General features: G+C 34.9%; 1 protein-coding gene across 1 annotated transcript; it reads left to right on the top strand.

Annotated features, from left to right (window-relative positions):
- The first annotated feature begins 13,350 nt into the window (after nucleotides 1-13,350).
- LOC141714462 (uncharacterized) lies at nucleotides 13,351-21,672 on the top strand. The gene is made up of 8 exons (XM_074517981.1): nucleotides 13,351-13,444; nucleotides 13,540-14,056; nucleotides 18,240-18,639; nucleotides 19,052-19,255; nucleotides 19,361-19,491; nucleotides 19,707-19,852; nucleotides 19,967-20,318; nucleotides 21,465-21,672. The coding sequence occupies exons 1-8, from the start codon at nucleotides 13,351-13,353 to the stop codon at nucleotides 21,670-21,672; spliced, it is 2,052 nt and encodes a 683-aa protein (XP_074374082.1).
- The last annotated feature ends 6,064 nt before the right edge of the window (nucleotides 21,673-27,736 follow it).

Here is a 27,736-nt window from a genome sequence, read left to right as displayed (position 1 = left end):
AAAACAACTGGGGATGCACAGGGCACACACTTAGTGCAAACTGGTGCTAAAGACACAGTCCCTGCACCTTCTCAAATTCAGATTGATGTGGCTCCAATAAATGTGGAGTCACAGCCAAAATCTCTCATTATAGAAGCCACTGAAACACAATACTCACCAACTAATTCACTGGAAGTGGACATGATAAACACTTCAATTCCTGATTCCCCTTCTTTAACTCTGTTGGGGAAGCCAAAATCTAGTGCAAGTGAGCATCATCTTTTAGATGATTTGTTGGCTCACTTGCCAATTCTTTCAGATTCTATTGTGACATCTGTGCCTCAAATAACTTCAATCAACACAGAGTCAACAATAGTTTCTCTTCCCACCTCATTCATTTCTACTCTCACAATGGATATTGCTCATCCGTCGAGTAGTGATTTTATCCCGACGGATAAGCTTAACAGCAGTTATCCGTCAGATAGCTTTACCACTCACCCGACGGATATCACTTATCCGTCGAGTGTCTCTACACAACTTCAAACTTCAATAATTTCAAGTGCAGAAGATTTAGTGGTAATACAATCACTCTTAGGACTGAGAGAGGAGAGTGCATTGAGTGAGAGGCTAGGTTGCTCCCAGGAAAAAGGAGAGGAAAAGAGTGAATTTCAGCAATCCATTCATTCAGGATTGGCAAAAGTGAGTGAGAGGAGTCCCACCTTAGTAGGTGAAGGTGAGGGTGTGAGGGTGGGGAGCCAGGGTGAGACCCTGATGCAATAAAAAAGAGAATATGAGAGAAAGGCAGGTACTGGAGAAATAAGGATGGAACCAGCCATTGCTAGTGAGTCAATGATTGTGGATGATGCTGAAAAGGAAAGACAATTTCAGCAACATTACAAAGCTGTAATTGATAACATTTCCTTGGATGCTGACACTTTTACTCACCCTGTTTCAGCCTATCAATTGTTGGCTGCTCAGGGCAATATGGAGGCAGAGCAGACTTTGAATTTAGTGCACACCACAGAATCTCTTCAAAGAGATAAAGCTGTTGTGAACAGAATGCCTTCTCAAGCTGGAGAGCCATCTGAAGAATTTGGAGTAAATTTTGATGATGATGACTCTGGTTCTTTGGATGGAAGCATGAACTTAGGGGGAGCTGAAAACCCAAGTTCTGCTTTAAGTTTACCTGAATGGGCTTGGGCAAAGGAATCTACACCAGGACAATTTGAGGTGTCTTTGGTCAAACAAGTAATAGCTATTCAACAGGCCCTTCAGAAAACTTTAGATGCTGGTACCAAGGCTGTTCTTCAAGCTCACCTGGACTCTCTACATCTAATGAAGATCCAACACTTAAGACAGAATCTCAGTGTGGATGAATTGAAAAGGGATATAGCTGACTTGAAGACCTATAACTCTGAGAAGTTGGAGTCAGTAATGCCATATGGTACCATGCAAGATCTATTACTGAGATTAAGGAGAGAATCAGATTCTGACAAGAAGATAGCCAAGCTGGAGAACAGAGTTCAAGTTATTGAGAATTCAGTGGCTCTACTTCTTCAAAATCAACAGACTCAGACAAATCTTCTTATGCAACTGGCTAAAGCACAAGGCCTAACTCCTCCACTTGATGATAACAAAAAGGGGGATAGAGAATCAAGTAAGGGGGAGAAAGGACCAACTGAGGGGGAGAAACTTCTAGTTAAAATTAGCAAAGTAATTGTACCTTCAATTACTATCTCCAAGCCACCAGTTGCAGATGGTATAGATCTTATTAATGCAGCAGCAGAAAATTTGAAAGATGCTGATAAAGGAAAGTTGACTCTGATCAACTGGAAAAAGATTGATGAGGACATACAGAAAAAGTTTAAATTAGTCAAGGAACCAGTTCAGTCAGCCATCCATCACTCTCATGTCAAGCCAATCAGTGTGAATGAGATGAGCATGAAGTACCTGGAGAAAGGACAATCTTCCTGCATCAAGACTACAAAGGCTGAGATAATTCTTAAACCAAGGGCAAACTATCCAAAGTCATCTTTAAAGAACCCTATGGATACTGTGTATGAGACACCCAAGCCTGATGAAAAGAAGCTTCTGTCAAGATCTATTATCTTCTACAAAGATCCAGCTGATTCAGCCTCAAGAAAGAGAATTGCAAAGATATTCAGAAATGGGAAGGAAATTTGTGTGGTAGCTGGACATCCACAATTTGCTCATGCAAAGGAAGCAGAAAAAGCCAGATTGAAGCAGGAAAAGAGGCAAGCTGCTCTAGATGCAAAGAAGTCCAAACAAAAGAAAGAACAGTTTGCTATCTTGGCCAAGCTACATGCTGTGAATTCTTCTCAACAAATTCCCTCTCAACCATCTCAAGCTACTGAATCAAAGAAGAAGATTGAAGAACAGAAGAAATCCCCAAGAAAGAAAGAACTGGCTAAAAGAACAAAAAGGAAATTGGATGTTGTTGACAAGGAATTGGAAGATCAATTTCCTAAGGAATCCACTCAAGCTAAAACTCAATCATCAAAGCCCTCTGTGGTATTTGAAAATATAAGGGTGGTGGACCCCTACAAGAACATACATGGAGAGCCTATTGTGCCAAAGGATGAGCCAATAGAGTGGGAATAATTACCAATTCCTGACTTCAACTTGCCAATTCTTACTAAGCCAAGAAGGACAAAGTCAAGGGCAGTCAAGAAAGTGAAGTTGTCACCTCTCAAATCCAAGTCAGTAGTCAAAGCTCAACCCAAGGTCAACAGGGGAGACTACTTGTACTTATGTGACATCAAAGAATTCTCAGATCTAAACCTTTATCTGGAGGAGCTGGATGAGGTAAGGGCAATTGATGCACACAGAAACCTACCTGAAAGGTTGGTGTTCAAGTACAAAGGAGGAAGGGAGATTCAGTGGCCTCTTCACAGGATACTTCAAGAAAGCCAAGCTGTATTGATCAAAGTCTATTCATCCTTCAAGAAAAACTTTGGGTTCAATATAACTGTAAGAAAATTAGTATTGAAGAAGATTGAAGAGCTAAGGAGTGTTAGAGCCAAAGATGCACTTCCCAAGACTCTTATCATCCCATACACAGGGAGAAGAGTGCAACTAAGGCCCTACTGGCTGATGGAATTCATGGATGACAAGGGTGTGAGAAGATTCTTCAGATTAGAAGACCAATTGAGTATCTCTAGCAATGAGACTCTCTTGGAGATGCAAGAAATGTTAGATCTCTCAGAATCTGAAGAATTAAAATTCCACAGGCAGCTCCGGAATCAAATTGAAGAAAAACAACAGAAAGCTTGGAAGAAGATCCAGACCTTCAAGAAACTAGAAAAATCTGCTCAGGCTAGAGGAGCATCTTGAACTGACTGTGAGCCAAACCTTGTACATTTTGTTTAAATTGAAGCACTTTCAGTTTTATCTACTTATCTTTAAAGATATATGTTAAGGATGTTTTGTAATCATCAAGTGTCTCTTAATTTATGGCTACAATTCCAGTAGACATAAATTGGGGGAGATTGTTGTGAATACGTTGTGTACTTGATGATCACTTAAACAAAATGTTTAAGTAGATTTTACTTAGTGAAATTATGTAGCTCTCGACGGATAACTCATTATAGTCCCGACGGATGATTAACTTATTATCCATCGAGTGAGTAGCTTATGTAATAATAAGTTTGTAGCACAATGATGTATGCACCTTTGTATAGAATCTGTAGTAGCATATAAGTCATGTTGACTTTAACTAGATATGCAGAATAGGTTGATTAACTGTACATAAGAAATGTCTTGTAATTCTGTATAAGTGAAATGAAGTCAAGTGCCAAAATAGCTACCAACGGATGATTAACAAAGCTTCGACGGATGATCAAATGACTATCAATGGATATTTAACATAGCAGTCGACGGATGATCAATTAAGTCATCGACGGATGATCTGAAAGTCGACGGATGATCATATCAAGATTCAAACATCAGTTGAACAGTGAAAGCTGACACACAGCCGTCGAGTTGGATACAAACACACTGTGGAAGCCCATTAACTGGGTAATAGAGGACGAAAAGCAGCAAAGATCAAGACTGTTAGATTTTATATTTGTTCAGTTCTTTTGACTTTGTAATCTTGGTAATATATACACCAAGAGAGTAGCAAATAGAAAAATGACTGAGATAGCTGAGAAACATAAAAACAGAGAAATCTTTGTAAGCATAATCTTTAGCATTTCCTGTATTCTCAGCAGTTCTATTTTGTAAGCAGCTGTGAGCATTTCTGCACACAGAGTCCTCTCGATATATTATATATATCTCTGGTGGAATTGTTTAAATCCACCAGAAAGTTTTTAAAGACTCTTGTTTTTAATTACTTATGTTTTGATTCATTCAAGTTTACATTCCGCATTGTGCTAATCAAAACAAATATATCCATAATCGAGTTGAACATTTTTATTTCAAGAAAAAGGTTCAAGAATTCCATTCAACCCCCCTTCTGTAATTCTTGCTATATTGTTAAGGGACTAACAAGGAAGTAACCATTGTTAAAGAAGAAAATTTAAGGAAGATTTAATTCTTGATCATTCAGAATTATAATCTTTGAGTGTTTCTTACAATTCAAACTCTTTTAAAACTTTCCTTTTCTGATCAAAAAAGTTGTCCACACTCATTCTCAAATTTTATATATCTTATATCTTAAATTTCTTCTTACAACTGAAACACTTAAATTCTTTTCTCAAATGTTGCTAAAAATCAAGTGTCGTAATTCTTGAAGTATGTTCACCACTCAGAAACAACATTAAGTTGGTTAGAGACTACTTGCTGAGGTAGATCTTGATGATACTAATAGAGACACAGAGGTTTCATCAGTTTTTACTGAAGACTCTGTGATAGCTTTCATTAAACACATTCAAGTGTTAGTTCTTTGCAAGAAGAATAAAGGTTTGAGATCATGGTACATGACAGTAACCTGATCAAATCCTCTTCAATTTAAATGGAGGTTCTCATTATTGATGAACAACAACTGTCATAACCACAATATCTACTGTGAGCCCGATTATGAATTCACAAGGTCTAAATACCGGTGTTATTTTATCAGCATTTATTTTAAATACTGATTTAGTTCTTTCAGCATTTATAGTATGTTTTTCATAATATAAATCATGTTGACATGATTATACCTAAACCTTAGTTAAGGACTACCTCTAGTTGTATGATCACAGATCACCCTTCTTTAACCACCTCTTATTTCTGTAGGACAATCTTTCTGAGCCTTTTTCTGTGAGATGTGTGAAAAGATTGAGAGAAAAACAGAATTTAAGAGAGACATGATCCTTCCTGGCAAAAGGAGAGGTAGATGAGAGATGTGATTTAGTAATCCTTGTGAGGAAGCTCTGACTATTAAAAGTCATGAGATGTGTGGTGTGATGAGTAGTGGGACTACTTTAAAAGAATAGAGAGATCAAGTTTTATTTGCTATATGTTTGCAGATGCTCAGAGTACTAAAGGAATAGATGTTGAACAACAGTATGTTGAATCTCAGGAAAAATCCAGTGTATCAAAGGCTATTAATCTCCCTGTAAGTCTAAGTACTGATACTTTCTTACAGTCCATACACTCTACTATTCCACCACATGAGATAATCCCTGATTTTGTTGAAAAACAGTCCATTCATTCTTCTTTTTCATCACTTGAAGAAATCCCTATTGTTGTTGAAGATGTAGTAGTACAACAGTCCATTCATAAAGATTCATCCATTTCAGAATCACCACAGCATTCTACAGGACCTGCACTCTTGGAAGTTAATTTTGAAGCTCCAATTCATTTATCTACAATACTTGAAAAACTGTTGAAGGTGTTGAAGCTTCTGAAGCCACTGGATCAATTTCTTATTCTATTCTGCATACTGAAGCTGACAATAAAGTTCAGAAATTAATGCAAGATCCAGCTGCTATTGAAGAATCTAATTATGGTAATGAAACTCATGTATCTAATGCTATATTAGATCTTGAGGATGATCTTTTCTTTCCTGAAGATATGCCTATGCATGTGAGACAACAAAAAATGAGAGAGTTAGATGCTAAGAAGAAGCAAGATTATTATGATAATCTCTGGAATGCTTATTGGAAAGAAAATACATATCTTATTTTCAGAACACGTGTAGTTGAACATCCGGAAATAGCTGAACAGAAGATTACAAATCCCGACGTTGGTTGTCAGATCCTTACACACAGCTCATGAAGCAACTACTACTCAAATCAAGTAGATTAAAGAATCGTTGATTGCTTCAAAGCTGCTTACTCATCAAGAAATTCAGAAATAAATTTCACCAATAGTTGCCAGATAAACTGTAATCAAAGCCAGTCAAGCTAGATTGGAAGCTCATCAAGCTCAAATGTCTGATCAACTTAATGAAGTACAGAATTCAATGGAGCTGATTATTTCTCTACTGCTTGGTGATGATGCCAAAAATGGGGAGAAAATTGATAAATCTAAATACAAACAGCTGTCATTGATAGGTACTGATGATGAAAATCCTGATGGAGGTAATAAGGGGGAACAAAAAGAGAGTAAAAGAGGAAGCAAGAGGAATGAAAGAAGAGTTGAAGAATTGACTGTGACTACTAAAATACAACAATCTTCACGAGTCACACCTATTGCTGATGAAGACCAAGGTATTCTGGAGAAAGAAGCTGGAGCTGAAGCAAGCCAATATCTTTAAACTCTGAAAGTTAAAGGAAGAAAGACAACTCTGTTCTACAAGGGTGCAAAGATTTAATTATTTGATTCTGAAGTAAGTAGAAGAATATTTGCAAAGGAAAATCCTGGAGTTGATCTTGAACAGCTAAGGCAAATGGAGGAAGACTTTAAAAATTCTATGAAGACAACAAATACTGATATTGTTATTATTTCTCAAGTACTTTAAGAAGATGATCCTTTTAACAGACCAGCAAGAGGTATAGTTATAAGGGAAATCAGTCAGGCAGAAGATGAAAGATCTCTAAGATCACAAGCTATTGGAATTGCTGACATGAAGCTTAAAGGAAAGGAGAAGATAGAAGAAAAGTCAAGGTTTTCAAAGACTAAAGCCAAAGCTGGAGTCAGTATCTAAGGAACTGAATCTTTAACTCTGATAGATTTAATCTATACAGTAGTTCAAGCTTTTGATACTAAAGAAAATTTACTTGAAGCAGAAATCATTCAAGCTGGTCAAAGAAGGAAGATTTTTGGAAGCATTCTGAGCCTGAGGAAGTGAAGTTAACCTCTGAGATTGCTCAAGTTAAAGAAGCAGTTCAGGATGAAGAGTTAAAGTCTGATATTCACTGAAGCAAGATTGAATATGCATACTTGATTCATGTATTTAGATAGTTTTGACATCATCAATTGGAACTTGTCCATGATTCCATAATGAACAAGTAGGGGGAGATTGTTAGAAGCAATTGATGATATCAAACAGAAACTATCAGAAGTTCATTTCAGAACTTATACATCAACGGATGCTAATGAAAACATCAACGGATGATGAAATATCAACAGATGATGATTTTAATGAATGATGATGTCAACGGATAATGAAATCAGTATTTGTCACATCAGTTGATCTTCGAGGAGGAAAAGGAAACAAGAATTTCAAGGAGGTGAAGGACTTTATCTCATAAGCAATAGTATAGGTTTCCTTGTTGTTAATAGAATAGGATTCCTTATACATTGGTAGTTGTGCTCTATATAAAGCACATATTAGGTTCATGTTATAAGCATTGCGACATTGTTATATCTCTCGCATAATCTAGCAGCTCTCAAGGATATTTGTTCATCCTTTTGAGAGAGTACTTGTGTAATTTTTATAAGATTAATATAAAAAATGTTGATTCTGTTGAAACTTTGTCGAGTTGATTATATTAACTGTATTCACCCCCCCCCCTCTCTACAGTTGATTAAGGGCCTAACAAACCACTTCATCCTCTCAAAAGAGTGAAGTGAGTAAAAAGAAGAGAAAGCAGGCAAACTAATAATAACTGAGAATGGTGAGGAACAAACATCAATAGAGTCACCCTTGGTCAGAAAATCAAATAAGGCTAAAAACTTAGAGTTGACCACTCAAGCCACATCTGCATCCTCTCAAAAGGATGTAGTTGTAAACAAGGCACAATAGCAGATTCTAGAGGCACCCTCTCAAAAGGATGTCTCTATTAAAAAGAGCATTAGCCCAAATGCACCCTGTATAGAGTCTGCATAACCATCACTTGAACAAATCCAAGTGTATGGAAGGAGAAATAAGGATGGCACACACAATGAGAGCACATCCCTTGAATCTCCCTCATCTACTCAGGGGGAGCTGCCAATACTCATTTCTCATCAACAAATCTCTATCTCTCAAATTTCTTCTTCCTACATAGCACCTGAATCTATCTCTCAAGTGCAAACTCACTCAAGTGACTTGGTTCAAGAAACCTTGCTCACCACCCAGACACCAAATTTAGATGGTGAGAGGCTACTAGCTGGGGTACACCTTGATGACACCATCACAAATATGGGGGATTCATCAGTTTTTACCAAAGACCCCATGATGATCACAAATGCACCTTCATGTGCAAATCATCCTTCACAGGATGTTAAGTTTGAGGGTAGTAGTCCTGAGGGGGAGCTATCTAAATCCTCTCCAATTTAATTGGAGGTTCCTATTCCAGGAACAACTCCCCTCAAAACCCCAGCTGCAATTGCTCCAACAATTGAAGCTGGGAGTACAATTTCCAATGACCCTGCTATGGGAGAGGGAAGTATATCACATTTATGTGACAGTGCTTTGCAAGAAGCACAAGGGTTTGAGGCTGGTGTACATGACAGTAACCCAGTCAAATCCCCTCCAATTCAATTGGAGGTTCCCACTACAAGTGGAGGTCAACACAGAGATATCTGTCAGTCAAACTGTGACTCTTGTCACAGGTGGTTCTGACCCTACACATCAACCTTCAACCTCTCAACCTCAACAACCATACCTCATTTCACAATGACTGTAGACAACTGATTCTCAACCTACAACTGTAGATGATCTTCTTGTTGAGCAGATTTCTGGACTAACCAATATTTCACAGCATATACTTACTTCAGGTATGAGCAACCAGGACTATCAAGCCATTCTGCTAACATACAATGAAGAAGTTGAAAAATAGAAGGAGAAAATTATAAATGATGTAGAGCAAGATGGGAATGTAGATGCATGGCTGTTTAAGGATTTTGTTTTGGAGATGGATCAGGTCTTGGCTAGGTTTAGGGATGAATATGTCACCATTCTGGGAAGTAATGTCAAGTCCTTGACTCCACAAGACGTCTATGATGTAGTCACTGAAGTTTACAAAGCTCAACTCAAGGATTTTCACCTATTTGGTAAAGCTCTAGAACTAAAGCTGACTGGTCATGAAGACAAGGTAAGGAAGCTGGTGAAAGAGAAGATGGATGATATCATACCTTCTCAAGTCAAGATCACCTCAAAGTTTAAACATTTTGCTGACCAAATGGAAAGGCTAGATCTGACTTCTGTGGAAAAAGATGTCAAAAATATCAGACAATCTTTCATTGCTTTCTATGAAGTAGTTCAACAAAAAATCACAAGTTTAAATGACACAAAGCTCAAGTTGAACCAGCTTCACCAAAGCAGATGTGAGCCCTCTGCACTGCTCATGGAGGGTATCAAACAAGCTATAAAAGAAACTTTTGGAACTTCTGTAGCTTCAAGCTCTCAACCACCTATTTCAACATCTACAAACCTTCAAATTCAGGCTCTTCAAAATCAAGTCTCAATTCTGCAAACCTCCAATAGCAACCTAACAGCTCAAGTGCAAGCTCTCACTACACTAGTGCAGAGCCAACAGGTAGACATTCAAGCTTTGGTGGACTCCCACAAGCACTTACAAATGTAGAATTCTGTTCCATTGGGAGCCATCATGGGCAAGCTCAATATACCATTGTCTACACCTCCTGAGTGTATGAGGCCAGAATTACCAACTCCCCTCATCATGCTTGTTCCTAAGACTAAGAGGGAGATTGAGGCTAGGATTCAATAGTCCAGGGATGTTGGGAAATCAAAAGAGCTTATTCAGGTTGGCCAAAGTTCTTCACAAACTCAACAATTTCCAGATGTAGGAAAAGACAGACTCATCAATGCTATAGAAGGACCAAATTAAGATCAAGAATTTAGTGAACTTCTTGCAGTCCTGAGGATGTCTCTTCAAAATAACTACATCACATACAAAAGAGAATTGGCCAAGAGTATCAACTCCATCAGGGCAGTAGTTGTGAATGTTGAAAAATACTTGCAGAAGAAGATTGTTGTCAATATTAATGATGGTGTTATGGATAGATGCCTTCAAGTATCTCTTTCAAATATCAGAACTCTAAGGGCATCTGAGTACATGTAGTCATCACAGAGGACACCCAACTTCTTCATAAGCTTAAAAATACACAGATAGCATCTTTTCTTGAAGCCTATCTATATCCAAATAAAGAGGTGGCCTACATCTGTTCAAGAACCAAATAATACAAACAGCTTGTTGTTCCCAAAAATTATGTTAGATCAAACATGAGGCTGATCATGACTATTCAGTCTGATCTAAAGTACAAAAATAATAAGAAGGCTTAAGATGTGGAAATGATAAGGATCTTGGACATGTATCTTGTAAATGTTGACACCATGTTGCCAACCACACAATTCAATTTAAAAGATGACAAGGATATTGATGAGTAGAAGCATGATAAGTAAAAACCTTTTGGTTCAAATCCAAGTCAATCTTCTAGAGTAACTGGCAGCAAGGATAAGAAGAAGGAAGATGAGAAGAAGAGAGGGGATGAGAGAAGGAAGAAAAAAAAGGAAGACAGTTCAGGACCACAACAACAACAAACCCTAAAAATCCAAATTAACCAAGCTCAACTCCCTAAGCCAACAAGCTTAAACACTAAACCACCTCAAACCTCAAAGCCTAAATACCTGTACAAATAAACTGCTAACACCTTTCTGAAAATACCAATTACCTCAAGCCAAACATTTCTTAAGAAAATCTTAAACCTACCTTCTGTCAAGCCATCAACCAAAGTTCACTACAATTCTGTTGGGAGAAAACATAAGAAAATGCAAGTTTCTAAGAGACCCATCTGGAAATATTACAATCAAAATGATTTTCTACCTCTAAACTGGTGCATCTCAGATGAAGACTACTTTCAACAATTAGCTGAAGAAATGGTCAGAGTTTGGATTGTAACACTAAGGGAAGTAAGAATCTACTATCAGGATAAATCCTTCACATTTATTGGCAGCAACTTAATGGACACCTTTTCACCCATAGAGATCAAAAGAGTGACAAGCTTACTGAAGGATAAGGATACTGTAATTAAGGCATGGAAATCTGTTTTAGCTTAATGGTTGGTAGAAAGGGAAGAAAGAAGAGCAAGAAACAAGGCCGAATATGAGGAGAGGAAGAGAAAGTATGATGAGGAGATAGAAATGTACATTAAAAATTCTGAAGATCTCAAGGCAAAAAGGATGAGCAGAGTTACCAAGCATGGAAGATTTCAAAATGTCAAAGCTGGCACATTGTCAAGATTTAGGATTGATTTACTGAGTAGTTATTCAATACATGACAAGCTCAAACTTGTGGAAGCTTTAAGAGGGACACCAATCATAGAGGAACTGGAAATTCTTGTATACTTAAAGGACCTCATTAGAGAAGAAACAGGAGATGATACATTTGTCTGATGAGTGTATCTGTTAAACTCAAGAAATCACTTAATGTATAAATGTTATATTTGTGTTAATTTGTATATAAAGTTTAATCTTTCATTGTAGCTTGGGGTTAGTCTTGTTAACATGCATGAATTGGTGATAAACAATCTTCTCACGAATTGGGGGAGACTGTTGTACAAGACATGCCTGTGCTGTAACAAGACTAAGTCAAATTGACAACCCTAAGTAAGTTGTATGATAATCTAAGTTTGCATTTTCAAGCATAAAAATAATCTCTGGAAGAAGATCATGAAGATCATGCCTCAAAGAAAGTTTGAAGAAGCTTGGAGTTGAATAAATCTGTTTTGTGAAAAACATTCTAAGTCAAGAAATCTATAAGTCACAAATTAAATGTTATAGAGAAGTTATTCGAGAACTCCAGAATGACTTGTCGAGAAGTCAAGAAAATCTACTAGAGAACTCAGAGATATCGACAAGATAAATTGAAAATATGAAGATTGGAGATATCAACAAGTCAAATTATCACTAGAGATATCAGAGATATCTTCAAGTCATTTTCTGCACTAGAGATCTAAGAGATTTCAGTAAGTCAAAATATCACTAGAAATCTCTGAGATATCGACAAGTCAATTCTACAAGCAGAAATTTAGAGATCTCGACAGGCTAAATTCTCTTATAGAGAACTCAAAGACTTCGATAAGTCAAAATAACTATAGAGTAAAGAAAGATCTCGATAAGCCATTATACATATCGAGATGTCGAGTTCTCTATATAACAAAATGGAGATATCGATGTAAAACTCAAGTACAAGATATAGACTAGTTAAAGATCCAAGATTGTCAATCAACAAACCAATCAATCACTGATTTGAAAAGTCTACAGAAGCTTGAAGAGTACAAGATCAAAGGCCAAGATTAACTGACAAAATAAAGTCACAAACATGCACGATTTGCAAAGATACACTAAGCCAGAAATAGAAAGTTTTAGTTAACTTAAAGCAGGGTTCAGTACATGCTTTTGCATGCTGTCTAAAACCAGTGTTTACTGTTCTATAAAGTAAATACTGGATGCTTTATTTTAGTTGTAACAAATAGATCTGAAAAATCTTGTAACTCTCAAGAGAGAAGCCGAGTTCTTAACATAACAAGAACCCGAAAATTTGTAGCAAAATATATATACTTGATTTTAATATAAAATTAAGTGAGTTTTGAAAGATAGTGTGTTCCTGTGCATGTTTTATTATTCATATTGACACATATTATCTCTACAAGTTAGATTACTTTGTTCACCATCCAAAATAGTTTAAAAAGACTAAAATTGTCCAAAATGCATTAACCCCCCTGTGTTGTATTAATTACCTAACAATTATGACTAATCAGGATAGTATTTGTTTAAATCATCCCAAGTATAGTGAAGTATATAGGAATGGAGTACAAGATTTTGTGAGAAATTTGATGTCTAAATTCGGTGTTGGAAATAAAATGAAGTGTCCTTGTCGTCCATGCGATAATCGTCTATGGTGGTCTCAAAAGGATGTTTATGATCACTTTGTCTTCCATGGACCTTCTGAGAGATTAGCACACTTTATATACGAGGTTTCAATATTGACAATGGAGCGCAAATAAAATAACGAGTTTAAGGATAAAATTGATGAAATGCTGAATGTTGCATATGGTAATGTGGGACCGAATGCAGATGCAAAGAAATTTCTACGTCTTGTCGAGGAAGGAAGACAACCATTATATCCAGGTTGTAAGAAATTTCGCGTTTAAGTTTCTTTATTAGGCTTTATAACTGGAAGTGTCTTAATGGCATAACTAAGACGGCTTTTAGTGAAATAAAAGAGTTATTAAAAGAGGTTGTTCCCGAGATTAGATTGCCTAAATCTTTTAATTCTGCTAAAACCATCATCAAGGATTTAGGTCTTAAGTACGTGAAAATACATGCATGTCCGAGCGACTGCATGTTATATTGGGGTGACAATGAAAAAGAAGTTAAGTGCAGAAATTGTGGTGTTTCAAGGTGGAAGGCTGTGGCACAAGGGTCAAAAAATAATAAAATTGCAGCCAAAGTTATGAGATACTTTCAACTAAAACCAAGGTTGCAACGAATGTTTTTGTGCAAAGACTTCTCTAAACTAATGAGCTGGCATGCAGTAGATCGAAAGAAGGATGGGAAGTTATGGCATCCGGCTGATGGGGAAGCCTGGAAGACGATGGATGCCATATATCCCCATTATTCTTCAGATAATTGGAATGTCAGACTGGGTGTAGCTTCTGATGGCTTTAATCCATATAGAAAGATGAGTTCCACTCACAATATATGGCCAATTGTTATCGTTAACTATAACCTCCCTCCCTGGTTGAACATGAAACCCAAAAATTTAATACTGTGAACAATAATACCTGGTCCCAACGATCTCGGAAACAATATTGATGTCTACATGCAGTTCTTGTGTGACGACCTCAATCTCGGAGTTAGGAAATGAGGACTCACACACCATTAAACTAATAATATCAACAGATATATTAAACTCTGATTAACTACTAACAATATCTACACAAGATTAAGTTTGAGACAAGATTACAACTACCAACCAAAATAAATATATTACAACCCAAAATATTAATGAATTCAATTTCATTCAATTCCTAAATGGAACCGACAGATAACCCATTGTATCTGAACCAACTTAAAGATTCCTAATTCCTTCCATCTACTACGCATGCTCACACTCACTGCTACATGCTCTAGCATCTATGACATGGTAGGGACCGCCAGGAATGCTCATGCGAGCTGAACGCTCAAGTCTGGCCATCTTCTTTCATAACTGTCATGGTTAGAGCAAAGCAAATAAAATGAGCATAAAAGCTCAGCAAGTAACTACATAGCAGTTCTATAAAAGCAATAATAATAATAATAATAATAATAATAATAATAATAATAATAATAATAATAATAATAATAATAATAGCAAAATCTGAGGCATTCTACTTTTAAATCTCTAGGTGGCAGATTTCTATCTTTGGCTATATAAAGGTTATGAAAAAAGGTTTGGGCTTTCAAGAATCAAGGATCAAGATAGGGTGAAAGCCGACATTCATCACAATTCAATAGCAGAAATCATATCAGAAAAGCATAATAATATCATGGAACAAGATATATGGCATCATGGCATCATTATTTAAATCAAAATTTTTTAACCAAATCATTGCTCATAATCATCTTTATGATGCTACGGATTATAGCCAATGATCAGCCACGAAGTAATCTCGAACCTCGTTGGGTTCTAAACAATATTGGCGTGATCCCAAAGCAGCTTTTAAGCCTCAAATAATAAGTGTGGAAGGAACATGCATCTTAGTCCAGATCCACTATTCTCAAGAAAAGTTTTTCCCCTTTGGCAATTCTCAAGAAAACATTTTGCCCCTTTGGCAATTCAACTTTTAAAAACTCTACATTTTTATAAGAATTAGATGCCAGAATGAATAACATTTCAAAAGTTCTTAAGGCATGAAAGAATCATATCAATCTTTAAGGGATTCCAAACAATATGACTATGATCAACAATCAGAGGATTAGGATTACGAGATTCTTATCAAAAGAAGAACTATCCTCATACTAGAGGGGTCATCAAGGATGAATATCAATGATTCAACAACTAAGGAAGAAATATTAAAAAAGAGTTATAACGATAATCAACAAAGGTAGGGGTGTCTGATATCAAGTGTAATACATGGCATACATCCAGTTACAAAGTTTGGATATGGAAATAAAGAATAGTTATCAAATAAATGTAGTTCAAGGAATTCGAATTATAAGCAATGGTCAATATAGGGAATTATTGAAGCAATACTAGAAATCAAGTTCGAGGTATTCAAGAGAATTAATCATCAAGGAAAAGGTATTCAAGTTAATGAAGAATTCAGGTTACTCAAGACATTTCGCAAGGGAATTCATAAAGGTTCTCTTAGGGTTTACGAGATCATAGGGTGACAAAGGAAATAGGCAATGTAGTCGGGTATGAATCAATCAAGTGGTTGTAAACGGTCGAACAGGATTCAATAACAAGTTATCAAAAGAATCAATATTAGGGTTTCTCAGAAATCAATAACAAGTTTATCACAAGTATAAAAAAAATCACTACTTTATCATGGCATTAGCAATATCAATTCATAAGACAAGGCATAGTTACTTGCCTTAAATCGCTTTCCTGCTTTACTGAATATGAAACTGAACTACTGAAGCTGAACTACTGCCACCTAAGTTTCCTTTCCCTTTTCTAGCCTGAATGCCTCCACTATTTGAATCTACAATCCTGAATGCCTCCGCTATCTGAATCTACAATCCAAAACATAATCCCTAATTAGATACTTATTCGCACTCGACGTTCCCTGAATGTCTAACGATTATCCCAACTCGCATTAAAGCTCAACTTATATACACGAGTATAATCACATTATTTTCACATAACACTCAGTAGTATATACTTATATACTTAACTTGTATATTCAAGCATAATCATAGAGTACTCATATAACACATAGCGAGTATATACTTTGTATACTTATATCTATATCTTAAAAAAAATAATCACGATCTAAAAACTCGACAACCAAACAACTATTCCTTCATTTTTAACTATAAAATTCAAACCAAAACAAATGGTACCAAGCCAAGAAATCAACATGCAACCACTTAACTTGAAATGCAACTAACCAAACATTTTTTAAACACCAAATCAATCTTACACAAACCATATAATTAGACTCTAAAATCAAATTGACCAAACAACTTGAATCAACCCTTTTTAATACCATATACCATTCGGATTTTTCAATAAAACACAAACAATTTATCAAATATCGACATGAAAGGTTCCATTTACAATTTAAACCTATTTTAATCCATTCCAAACGATAACACTTCTTGAAATCATTTCTTCTAAATCAAAAACCGAACCAAAACATTATTTTTGAACAAAATCTTAACATGCATAAATCCAATCATTTATTCATTTAAAAACTGAATGAAATCCATGCTTTTATCAATCAAAACTTAACTAATTCATACTTATCTACTCACATATCCAATATAAACCAAATTCTATTTCCAAATTAAACAATAACCCAATTAACAACAAAACAACTTATAAAATCGACATGCAATCAATCAACTCAACATGCAATACTCTAAATCACAAATCTAACTTAATTAAACCCATGATCTAATCATTTAACCCATCTTATTTCCAAACCAAACAAAATATAACTTGATTACACTAAGGACTTTACATGCATGCAAGGAAACCAACTCAAAAACAAAGGTTTTATATATATATATATCATCAAAACCAATCGAATATTAAAACCCTTTTACAAAACTCATTCATTCGAACCAAAAACCAAATCTTTGAACCAAAACCCTTTTTAAATTTTGAATCAAAATCAAAACCCACCTTTTTAATAGCAAAATTTGAACCTATCTCCAAAACAAACCAAGAAAATCACATAACTTATGTACTATACTCTCTCTTAAGGTCATACACTAAGAAATTGTATTTTCTTAGATATAACTAAGAGATGTTGATGCAAAAACTTCCTTAAACGCTTAAATGCAAAGAGTATATGGATAGAGAATTGAAAAGGATGAAGATAAATGGCAAGATTTTTGAATTCTAAGTAGGATTTGATGTTGCATGTAGATGAGAGAGTGAATGAGAGCTCGAATGAGAGAGAGAAGAAGAAGAAAGGGAGAGAGATCCGGGAGAGATGAAGGAGAAAAGAGAGAGATGGGAGAAATGAAATGAATGAAGTGATGATGGAAGTAACAAGCCTACCCTTCTCTCACTACTAGCACAAAAATGCATGCAATGATGATATGGTCATTTGGCTAAGTTGAAATGAGATAGTGGGGTGGTTAATGACACAACTACCCTTCTCTTATATTATGAGTGGAAATGCATGCAAGGGTAATTAGGTAATCTAATAATTATTAATCTAATTAATTACAAAGAATACATTTTATAAATAAAACCATAAATCTATAAATTACAAGAGTGACATCATAAAATAGCTTAGATTTTTGAGAATTTAATAAAATCAAATTCGAAATTTATAAATAAAAATTATTTTAAAAATTATTTTTATCAAAGAATAAAAATGCATTTATAACCTATATAAATAGCAATTAATGCACTTCTTATTTTCTAAAATTCCAAATAATATCATACAAGGATATAATCACATAATCATGAACCTTAATAGTTAACAACATAGATTCACATATCACGTATAGTAATGAAATATACTTAATCATAAACTTTTTCTTTTTACTAATATTCATTGTTTGCATAACGGGTCGCGTCCTGACTGACGGCCCGACAGTGAGCGTTTTCAACTACGCTTCACAATCATTCTCTTTATACCGGATGACACGTCAAACTGGAATATAATATTTATTTAAATATTTCCATTCTCATATAATAACACATAATTCACATAATTACACTTTACTCGCATAATTAATTCACAAAAATTCTCAGTCGTTACACGTTGATCGCGGAATTGAAAGATTTATGGAATGTAGGGGTGGAAACTGATGATGCTTTGACAGATCATAACTTTATGTTACATGCAAGTGTATTGTGGACCATTAGTGACTTTCCCGGATACGCAATATTGTCGGGTTGGAGCACAAAAGGCAAGTTAGTATGTCCTACATGTAATTATGAGACGTCGTCGAAGTATTTAAAATCTAGCAAGAAGGTGTGCTATATGAATCATCAAAAATTCATAGACCCCAACCACAAGTGGAGGTCTGATAAAAGACGACTCAATGGTGATGTTGAGACTAGAGAAACTCCTACAATGCTATCTGGGAGGGAAATTGAAGTTCTGCTGGATGGTTATGTGAACACATTTAAAAAGGGAAGTAAACGGAAAGTGAGTTGTGAAACTAACCCTTAGAATAAGAGGTCAATATTTTTTGACTTACCTTATTGGAGAGACAACTTAACTCGACATAAATTGGATGTAATGCACATCAAGAAGAATATTTGTGATAGTGGTCTAGGCACATTTCTAAATATGGGAGGCAAGACAAAGGATCATATGAATTCTCGATTAGATTTGCAAGAATCTGGTATAAGGAAGGTCCTTCATCCTATCACCACTGCTGATGGAAAATATGTAATTAGGGCAGCACTTTGACCTGACCAACAAAGAAAAGGATATATTCTGTTCAGTATTCGAAAATATAAAGCTGCCACACGGGTTTAGTTATAATATCAGCAGATGCGTGCAAGATAGGAAAATTATGGGATACAAGAGTCATGACGCACATATTTTTATGCAGTATTTATCGCAAATTGCAGTAAAAAACATTAAAGCATGTGGTTGCAATACCTTCAATCAGACTTGGAATTTTTTGAGAGATATATGTGCTAAAGTGATTGAGGTAGGTGATTTAAAAAGGTTACAGCAGGAGATTGTCGAAATACTTTGTCAACTTGAGATGATTTTTTCGGATCCATTCATTGACATAATGGTTCACCTACCTGTACATTTGTGCAAGGAAATCAAATATGGTGGACCAGTCCATCAAAGATGGATGTATTTGATTGAGAGATACCTAGGAGTATTAAAATGATACATTCACAATAAGAGTAAACCAGAGGGATCAATTACAGAGCGGTACTTGGAAGATGAGTGTTTGACGTTCTGCTCAAGATTTCTATATGATGGCCATAATATCTCATCGAATCAATTTGAAATTGCTGGTGCAGAGACTGAAGGGTACTCTCTCGGCTCAAGGAAGAACAAAGAAGGGAAAGATATTCACTTTTCACATGATACGTGGATCATAGCTCACTGATATGTATTATTTAACTATGATGACAAGGAGGTTGAGGACCTAATTGATTAAGTCCTAGTTTAATATTCTACAGCCAAGTAAATAAAAATCAATGACTTTATGTATATTAACTTAGCATATTTGTCTATAATTATAGGAAGCACCATGAATTATTGGCCAACAATGAAAATTCTAAACGGTATAAAAGGGAAAGAATACACGCTGATGAAATATGTGACTGGTTCAAGGATGAAGTTGGTAAAAAAGTCGAAGTTTTCAGGGAAGTGGCATCATTAGCAAAGGGTCCAAGATGATCAGCTAAGCAGTTTAGTGGTTATGTTGTACATGGATTTAGGTTCCATACAAGAGAAAGAGATCATAAGTGTACAACGCAAAATAGTGGAGTGTATTTGATAGCCTTGACGACTAGCGTCGCAAGTTTGAAGGATCAAAATCCAATAGTTGGGGATGTAGGTTACTATATATCGGTTGAAGAGATATTTGAAGTTGACTACTGGGGTGCATTTAATGTTGTCTTGTTTAGATGCATCTGGTACCAATATGATAAAGATTCATTTGGTTATATTCGAGTTAACTTTAACCGAGTTTGTCAAAAGTATGATTCTTTTGTTATGTCAACTCAAGTGCAACAAGTTTTTTATATTCAAGATCCTGTTGAAAAGAATTGTTATTATCCTATTAAGAGGATATCACCTGAGTTTTCAGAAATAGGCGTTGGAAATACAATTGAAGATGACATGAATGGGAAGTTTTCACATGACACTAGCTTTCGTACCATGATATAAAATCATGAAAATGAAGTTACCTAGGGGTGTTCAAAAAATCCGTCAAACCGTGAATCCGGATCGGACCACGGAAATCTGAACCATGAAACTCGAAACCATTAAAACCATTTTTAATGGTTCGGTTAACCGGACCGTTCACGCCTGAATGGTTTGGTTATGGTTTTTAATAAATAAAAACCGTTTAGACCAAATCGGACTGTTATATAATAATATATAAAGTTTCTACCATATACCAACAATTTAAGATTATAAATTATGGTTTTGTTTATATGTGGGTGTATATTATAGTAAAAACATCAAATTACTTTTTAAATAAAAACTTTAGTTAATTGTTAATATGTCAGAGTTATACTGTAATTCATATACTTAATATTATTTAAATTAAATTAAAATATACGAAAGTCATATGTAAACTAAATATTTATAAATATATATCATAATACTTAAATATAATATATAATACTAATATATAATAAATTTTATATTATATTTACTTAAATAACCGATTCCTTGTAAGTTTAACAAAAATGAAACAAAAATAAATGATTAAATTCAAACCATGGTTCAAAACCAAACCAATCTGTTATTTTATGGTCTGGTCTGGTTTGGTCTCGGCGTTTAACTGATCTGGTTTGGTTTTGATTTTCAATAAACCGTTCTTACTGGTTCGGTTCGGAAAAAAATGAGAATCCGGACCAAACCAATCCGTGAATACCCCTAAAGTTACCTGGTTCAGAGATGATGTCCCTACAAAGGAAATTCCAGATGGAGTAAATGATTAAGTCAGGTGTTCTTTATTATTGCTTAAGGCCTAAGTGTTTGAATTAATTTATTTAAAAGGAAAGGGTAGATAAATTATATAAAAATAAAAAACTTCAATTAAAATTTAATTAAGATTAACTTATTTTTTTTTTCGTGTTTTACATATTTAACATGGTAATTTTAAATCATTGCGTTCCTGTTTTATATATTTAACATGGTAGTTTTAGATCATTGCTTTCGTGTTTTAAATTTACATTATTGTAGTTTTTATATCTCTACACCTTGTTACCTGTTTGTCAGATTATCGTAGTTTTTTATATCTCTAACATGTCTTTATATTTTTATAGGATGACTGATTTAAGATATACCATCCACTTGCACCATACCGGAGATTTCAAAAGGACTAAATACACTGGTGGCTCACATGTCACATATGACACGGATGCTGACAAATTTTCATATTTTGTACTCATCGATTGGGTTAAAGAAGATCTCAAGTATGATGAAATTGGGGGAGTATATGTCAAAAAGGGAATGGAGGTGGCTGGACATTGATAACAGATGATAGCAGCATGTTTTGGTATATTCATGAAAGTAATGGTTCTTGTAACGCCTGGGAAATATTATGTACTTGTCTTTTTCAATAAATAATTATTATGTGATTTTTATGTGAATTTTGGTGAATTATTTGATAATTGCTATTAATATTTGGATGTTTATTTCTGACAAAAATGTAGATATTTTAATTTTTAATTATCCAGAATTGAATATAGATAATTTTGGTATTTTTCTGGTAATTTTTGGACTATTATATGATTTTATAAGGATTTATAGAATTAATAATGATTATTCTTACATAGTTATAAAATTTATTTTTAGAATCAGAAATCGTCCCACTTCAATCGTTTTTGCGTTTTTACAACCCGAAACTCTTCCAAAAACTCCTTCCTAACCTAATATGATAATTCTGAACACTTTCCGTGTTTTGACTATGTCGACCCGGGGTACGGTTTGACCGGTACGAGTCCCGGTATGAAATTTTCGATGCACAAATCATTTTATATATTGATAAAAAAATCCATATTCTCAAAAGGCGAGGCATTATTACCTTAATTTCGTATAAAGTATTTTATAGGAAGCTCTGTTTTGATAATTATCCAAATTCGGTATTAAAATTGTATCGTCTTTTCAGTTACTTAGCGGCTAAGTAACCAATTTTCGGATCCGATATGTAAATGTAATTATTGAATTATTAGTAAATAAAATGTGTGAAGGTTACGTCAGCTATTTGTTGTTGTATTATCAATTGTTTGTGATTTATTGGACGCGAAGATTGATTTTATAATTAATTATCGAGCCGTATGAACTTAATTCATTTTTAAAGTGATTTTATTGAATATTTATTCTTATAAATTCTAAAATTGTTTCTAAAATTATTTTTTTTGTTTTATAATTTTATTTATTATTTTTAGAGGTTTATTAAATTTAAAAATCAATATTTTATTAATTATTTAATTGTAAATGATTTTCTGATTTCATTAAATTGTAAAATCAGTAATTAATTCGGAAATGCTTCAAAAAAATTATAAAATTTTTTATTCTATTAACTTTTAAATATTTTGAGAATTTTAAAATTTCTTCAGGAATTTTCTGGCTTTTATTTAACTGCAAGTGCATTCGTTAAATGATAAATGTCGGTCTGAATGCGCGTTTCAAAAATAATTTTTAAAATTATAAAATTTTTATGATAATTAGTTTTAATTATCTCGGAAATTTTTCAAAATGTTCGGATAAATTCCAGATTATTATTACTTGTAGATTATTTATTTACGGGATCGTTACTTGTGATTCGAACCATGATTTCAACGAAACCAAAAATATATATATATATATATATGTACAAAACCACCCATACACTACGCCCCTGTTCCCCTTTTCTTGACCCGTTTCTTATCTCTCCCCAAATCTCTCTCGGGTCAATCTCTCATCCAATCTCTCTCTTCATTTTATTCAATTAATCTCTCGGCTTCCTTTTTTTTCCTGTCCGTACCCTTCTCCTCCCTTCTTGTCCTTGTTTCCCCGGTGTTCCGGCCGCCGCTGCCGTTTTATTCTGGTGGCCGGCGGTGTGGTTCGCCCCTGTGTTGATCCTGTCCGCGTGTGTATATATACGTAAGTATATGTGTGTGTGGGTGTTGTTATATTCGTGTATGTGTGTGATTGTGTTGTTTGTTCTCTGTTCCTTGCTTTGCCGCCTGCGTTTCTTTTCCGGCATATCTACGCCTGTGCTCTATTATTTCTGATTGTGGTATATTTTGTGCGCGTGTGTGCTACGCGTGTGCAGTTTGCCTGATTTCAGAATTTTTAATATTTTAAATTATTCTCTGCAGGAAATTTACTTGATTAATGTTTATGAAAATATATGTTTCGAGCGGGAAATGATTGGAATTAATCGGTAAAATTTATTTGGAAACCCGAATTTTACCGGGCACCAATAAATTTTGTCGCTGTTGACGATGACTTTTAACGAGTCAACAGTGGACCGTGATGAATTAATTCTGAGTCCTAAATTATAAATAAATAAAAAAATTAAAATTAGTTTGTGAAATAAATTTTGAAACGAAAAATGAATAATAAATAATTGTAAATAAAGAAAATGTATCGGTGGTTGGGACTTGCGAATTTGAAATTGGATTGGTTGTTGTGTTGTGAATTTGACGTCGAATTGTTCGACGGGCAGGCCGATAAACAAAGGAGACGCTACCTGATTTTCGGGAAATTAATTCCGAAAATACGGGAACGCAACCTGTAATTATTGGAGACGTCGAACAAGGATATGTAATTAAATTTTACGAAACTTATTTATTTGACGTGACAAGATGTTTTGTGAATAATCGATTACCCTATTTTCAAAACAACAAATATATGTATTTTCTGAAAATAAATACCGAACCGAGTTTCGAAGATGTGAACCATAATTGCTATGTGAATTTAAATTTACATATAAATATAAGTTGAATTATGAAATCGTATGGGTACAATAGGATAGTGATGTTATGTTAAGCGAGATGATTATCTGAATTAGGATATTTCAACCTTGTAGGTCTTAGTCGGAAGACCCGAAATGTGACGTTGGACTAGGAATGATCTAGTGATTAGTCGTTGGGATCAATGAAGTTCCAATCGAAGAACCTGAGTGTTGGGATCGTAACCAGAATAGAATAGTAGTTTGATGATAAAGTTGAACGATCAAAGTCGAACCAAAGTCAATAGCGATTAAAGCTTATTGAGGCAAGTATTCTGGATTTTTCTTTTAAAATACTGCAAGAATTCTTGATTTTTCTTTTAAATTACTGCAATTATTTCATCGTTCCTATTTTAAGTTCAGAATAGTTAAATGTTTTACATTTTGCTGCAATTACTCATATTATGCATGTTCTTTTATTCTTGTCATGTAATTCGATTGCTCTCGTGAGCAAATACCCATTCTTTCGGGTTATTTACGAACCCTGAATTGGGATGTGTTGAAATCAAAATGATTTGACATCAAAATACTCTACGGACTGGATGATTACTATATATATATATATATATGAGGGCCAGTGATGAGCTGGATCCTATGGGTCGGGAATGGACCGGACCCTTGGGCTGCAGTTCCTGGGTACCCGACTGGATCTATATATTGAGATATAGATCTACACTATATCCTGACTGATCAGCAGGGTATGAGTGTGAAGGTTATACTAGTGTCCAGTCTAAGTTATCGTTGATCGCCATCAACGGCATTCTCTCTCGAAAGGTTTTCATGATTCCAAAACCGGACAGAACCCTGATTCAGGAGATGAATCGGGGATCGCTTGTTGATTTTAAATTTATAGTTAAAGGTTGGTGACAACCAACGTTTATTCACTCCATTCATTCAAAATTGAATTGTTTAAAATTGTTTTGAGATTTTGTCCAGAAGTTTTCTTTGATATTAATGTTTGAAACTCAAAATATATACTTGCTGGGCATTTTTGGCTCACTCTTGCTTTGTCAATTCTTATTTCTGCCAGAAACAGATAAGGATAAAAATGAATAGCTTAGATAGACAGCAGAAGTCCGAGAAATCTTCACTGCGAGAGGTTGAAGAAGTTAGAAGAATATGATACGAGCATTAGTTCAAAGGTATTTACATTTGTATTTTAGTTGTTGAAAGTTGTAGAAGATTAGATTCTTGTTTCATACCATAACCTGTAAACGATCCAGATAAAAAGGGGTTAATTGAATATTCTTTTATTTTATGTAATGATTGTTTAGTGACACCAAATCTTGACCCCGGATTTGGGTTGTTACAAGTTGGTATCAGAGCTGCAGGTTATTGGTCACTGAAATAAGAATAGGTGAGAGTAAGATAGGAATGATAGATCATACAGGATAGGAAAAACCCTAGGCAAACTCAGGTTAAGTTGAGTTGAGTGCGAATTAGGGTTAGCAGATCCGATCTGAAATTAGTACGATAGGATTGCTGAGAAAGTGTAAGGCGAATGTCGCATCGCTATAGGTATATTAAATTTTTGGATTCTACAGTAATGAAGGATTGACCGATCGATGGAGATTGGGTATGTTACCCAACTATTCATGCAGTTTTGAGAAAAATGTGATTGATTCTTGTGAGAACTCATGAAAGGCATGCTAGGTGAATTTTGGTATAATCTAACTTAGAATTAGGTATTAGGACGAGTTCCACGTCGAAGGCAACCAGTTGATGGAAGCTGATGAAGAACCAACATTGCACGTTTCGAAGGTACCACCATTACGAAAAGGTTCATATCACGTATCGGGCGCTGCGCAAGGAATGGTATCTACCTTATTGGGTATAGGAAAGTCTAGCAAGGAGGTACGACCCTATCTACAGACAGAACGTTGAATCGCATGCGTGATTGTAAGCATAACGTCAAGAACGATGACAAGAATGTCAAAGACATTACCAGATGTCAGCATTGCTGTAGAATCGCGAATAAAATGGTATACAACGGTGAATGAATTTTCGTCGGCTGATAAGTGCGAGCAGAATCCAAGAAAAAGTAGAAAAGGTACCAAAGTGGAGAGACTTTTATATGAGCATTCTTTTAATCAGATATTTCATTAGCGGGTCATGAGAATAGCAAGTAACTTATATAGTAATGACGACCATATATTTGATTTTCAAAATTATAAAATGAAATTTCGAAAAAGATTTTCTTAATCACTTTTAGAAATTTTTTGCATAAAATTAGTTTCAAAATTTGGTTGTCGAATCACTACTTAAGTTCTTGTTATTATAAACAGAAAATGACTTAAAAGGATAAGGAATCCAGACTCAGTGTTGTTAGTTTGGGGAACCAAGAAAACCTATTAGCAGAAAGGAAATTTTTAAAGTTTTCCGTAAAAGACGAAGGTTAATTTAGTTTAATAATATCAATAATTGAATCAACATGTTAAAATATTATTTACCCAATTTATAAAATTATTAAAATTTAACGAGATTCGTGATTCGAATGAACGGAGGATGATGAGAGGAGATGGCAGAATCTTCTAGATGGTGGAAGAGGAATCATATTTTATCAACGAAATTGAGGCATTGTGTGATCGATGGTTATTTAACGCGGGGTAAATGGAATCTGAAGCAGTGATTACAAATTTTGGAAGGGCGCGATTGAGATCAAATTATTGAAGCAGTTGTTGTGAAGGCATTTACGGACAGCATTTCGAAGCAATGATGTGACTTGAATCGTGAACCTGTATTCGCACAGGCAGATATAGGTGAGGCGTGGAAGGTGATCAGCACTAACATTCTTTCCTCTAATACGACAACATATGTTTATCTTGATCCGTGATTACGTATGAGCTCTTCTGTTGATAAATAGTAGGAGATAAAAATGAGAGAAAATTTCCTGTATTTCTTCTGAATTGTTCCTCTTCTCAAATCCTTGATTCCTGATGGAGACAACAGTGTTATTGTATGATATGACGCTTTGTCGAAATGATGAAGAGTCGGGTGGGACGCCACCTAATCAAGTATTATATGCCATATAGTATGAAAGACTGGTCATCTTGAGTACGAATATGGTTGTCTCATTCTTCACTCATTCTTTTTCTTCAATTTATTGACTTATAGATTCTTCCAACTGTTTGTTGCATTGTTATTCCTTATCCAGTTCTTTTCATTCAAAATCTTATTCACACACTCTCCTCTTGCGTAGAGTCTATTCTCTGACAATTTCAAAAGAAACGAAGTATTATGGTACGTGGAAGCCTACAACGAACATAGATACGACTGCAAATCGATAAATAATGGACATCCGTGAGCAAGGAAAAATGGATACACGAACAGATGTGGACAAGGCGAAGATATCTAGTTAGACAGTTATTCTTGTTATAGGGATCTCATTAGTACGGTAGATTACGTTAACGCGATGCACTTTAAATCAGAAGATTTCGATAAGAAATAAATCGTTAGTGAATCGTAACGAATAAATTAATTACAAAAATAAGGAAGTAAAGTGGCGTGTCAAACGGAGCAAACGAGTATCGGGACGACGATCAAAGATCAAGAAAATTCTGAACAATGACTCAGACATGCAATTACTATGTAAAACAT

This window comes from Apium graveolens, chromosome 3, assembly GCF_009905375.1.
Source record: "Apium graveolens cultivar Ventura chromosome 3, ASM990537v1, whole genome shotgun sequence".
Lineage (NCBI taxonomy): Eukaryota > Viridiplantae > Streptophyta > Magnoliopsida > Apiales > Apiaceae > Apium > Apium graveolens.
The sequence above is the reverse complement of the archived record's forward strand: the minus strand, read 5'-3'. Positions and strand labels throughout refer to the sequence as shown.

Excerpts from the sequence above, each read along its gene's own strand:
- LOC141714462 (XM_074517981.1), top strand. The coding sequence starts at position 13,351 with ATGCTGAATGTTGCATATGGTAATGTGGGACCGAATGCAGATGCAAAG. Across the intron at positions 13,445-13,539 it reads AAGACAACCATTATATCCAG|AGTTATTAAAAGAGGTTGTT; the intron begins GTTGTAAGAAAT and ends GTGAAATAAAAG. Across the intron at positions 19,492-19,706 it reads GCTGGTGCAGAGACTGAAGG|GAAGCACCATGAATTATTGG; the intron begins GTACTCTCTCGG and ends CTATAATTATAG.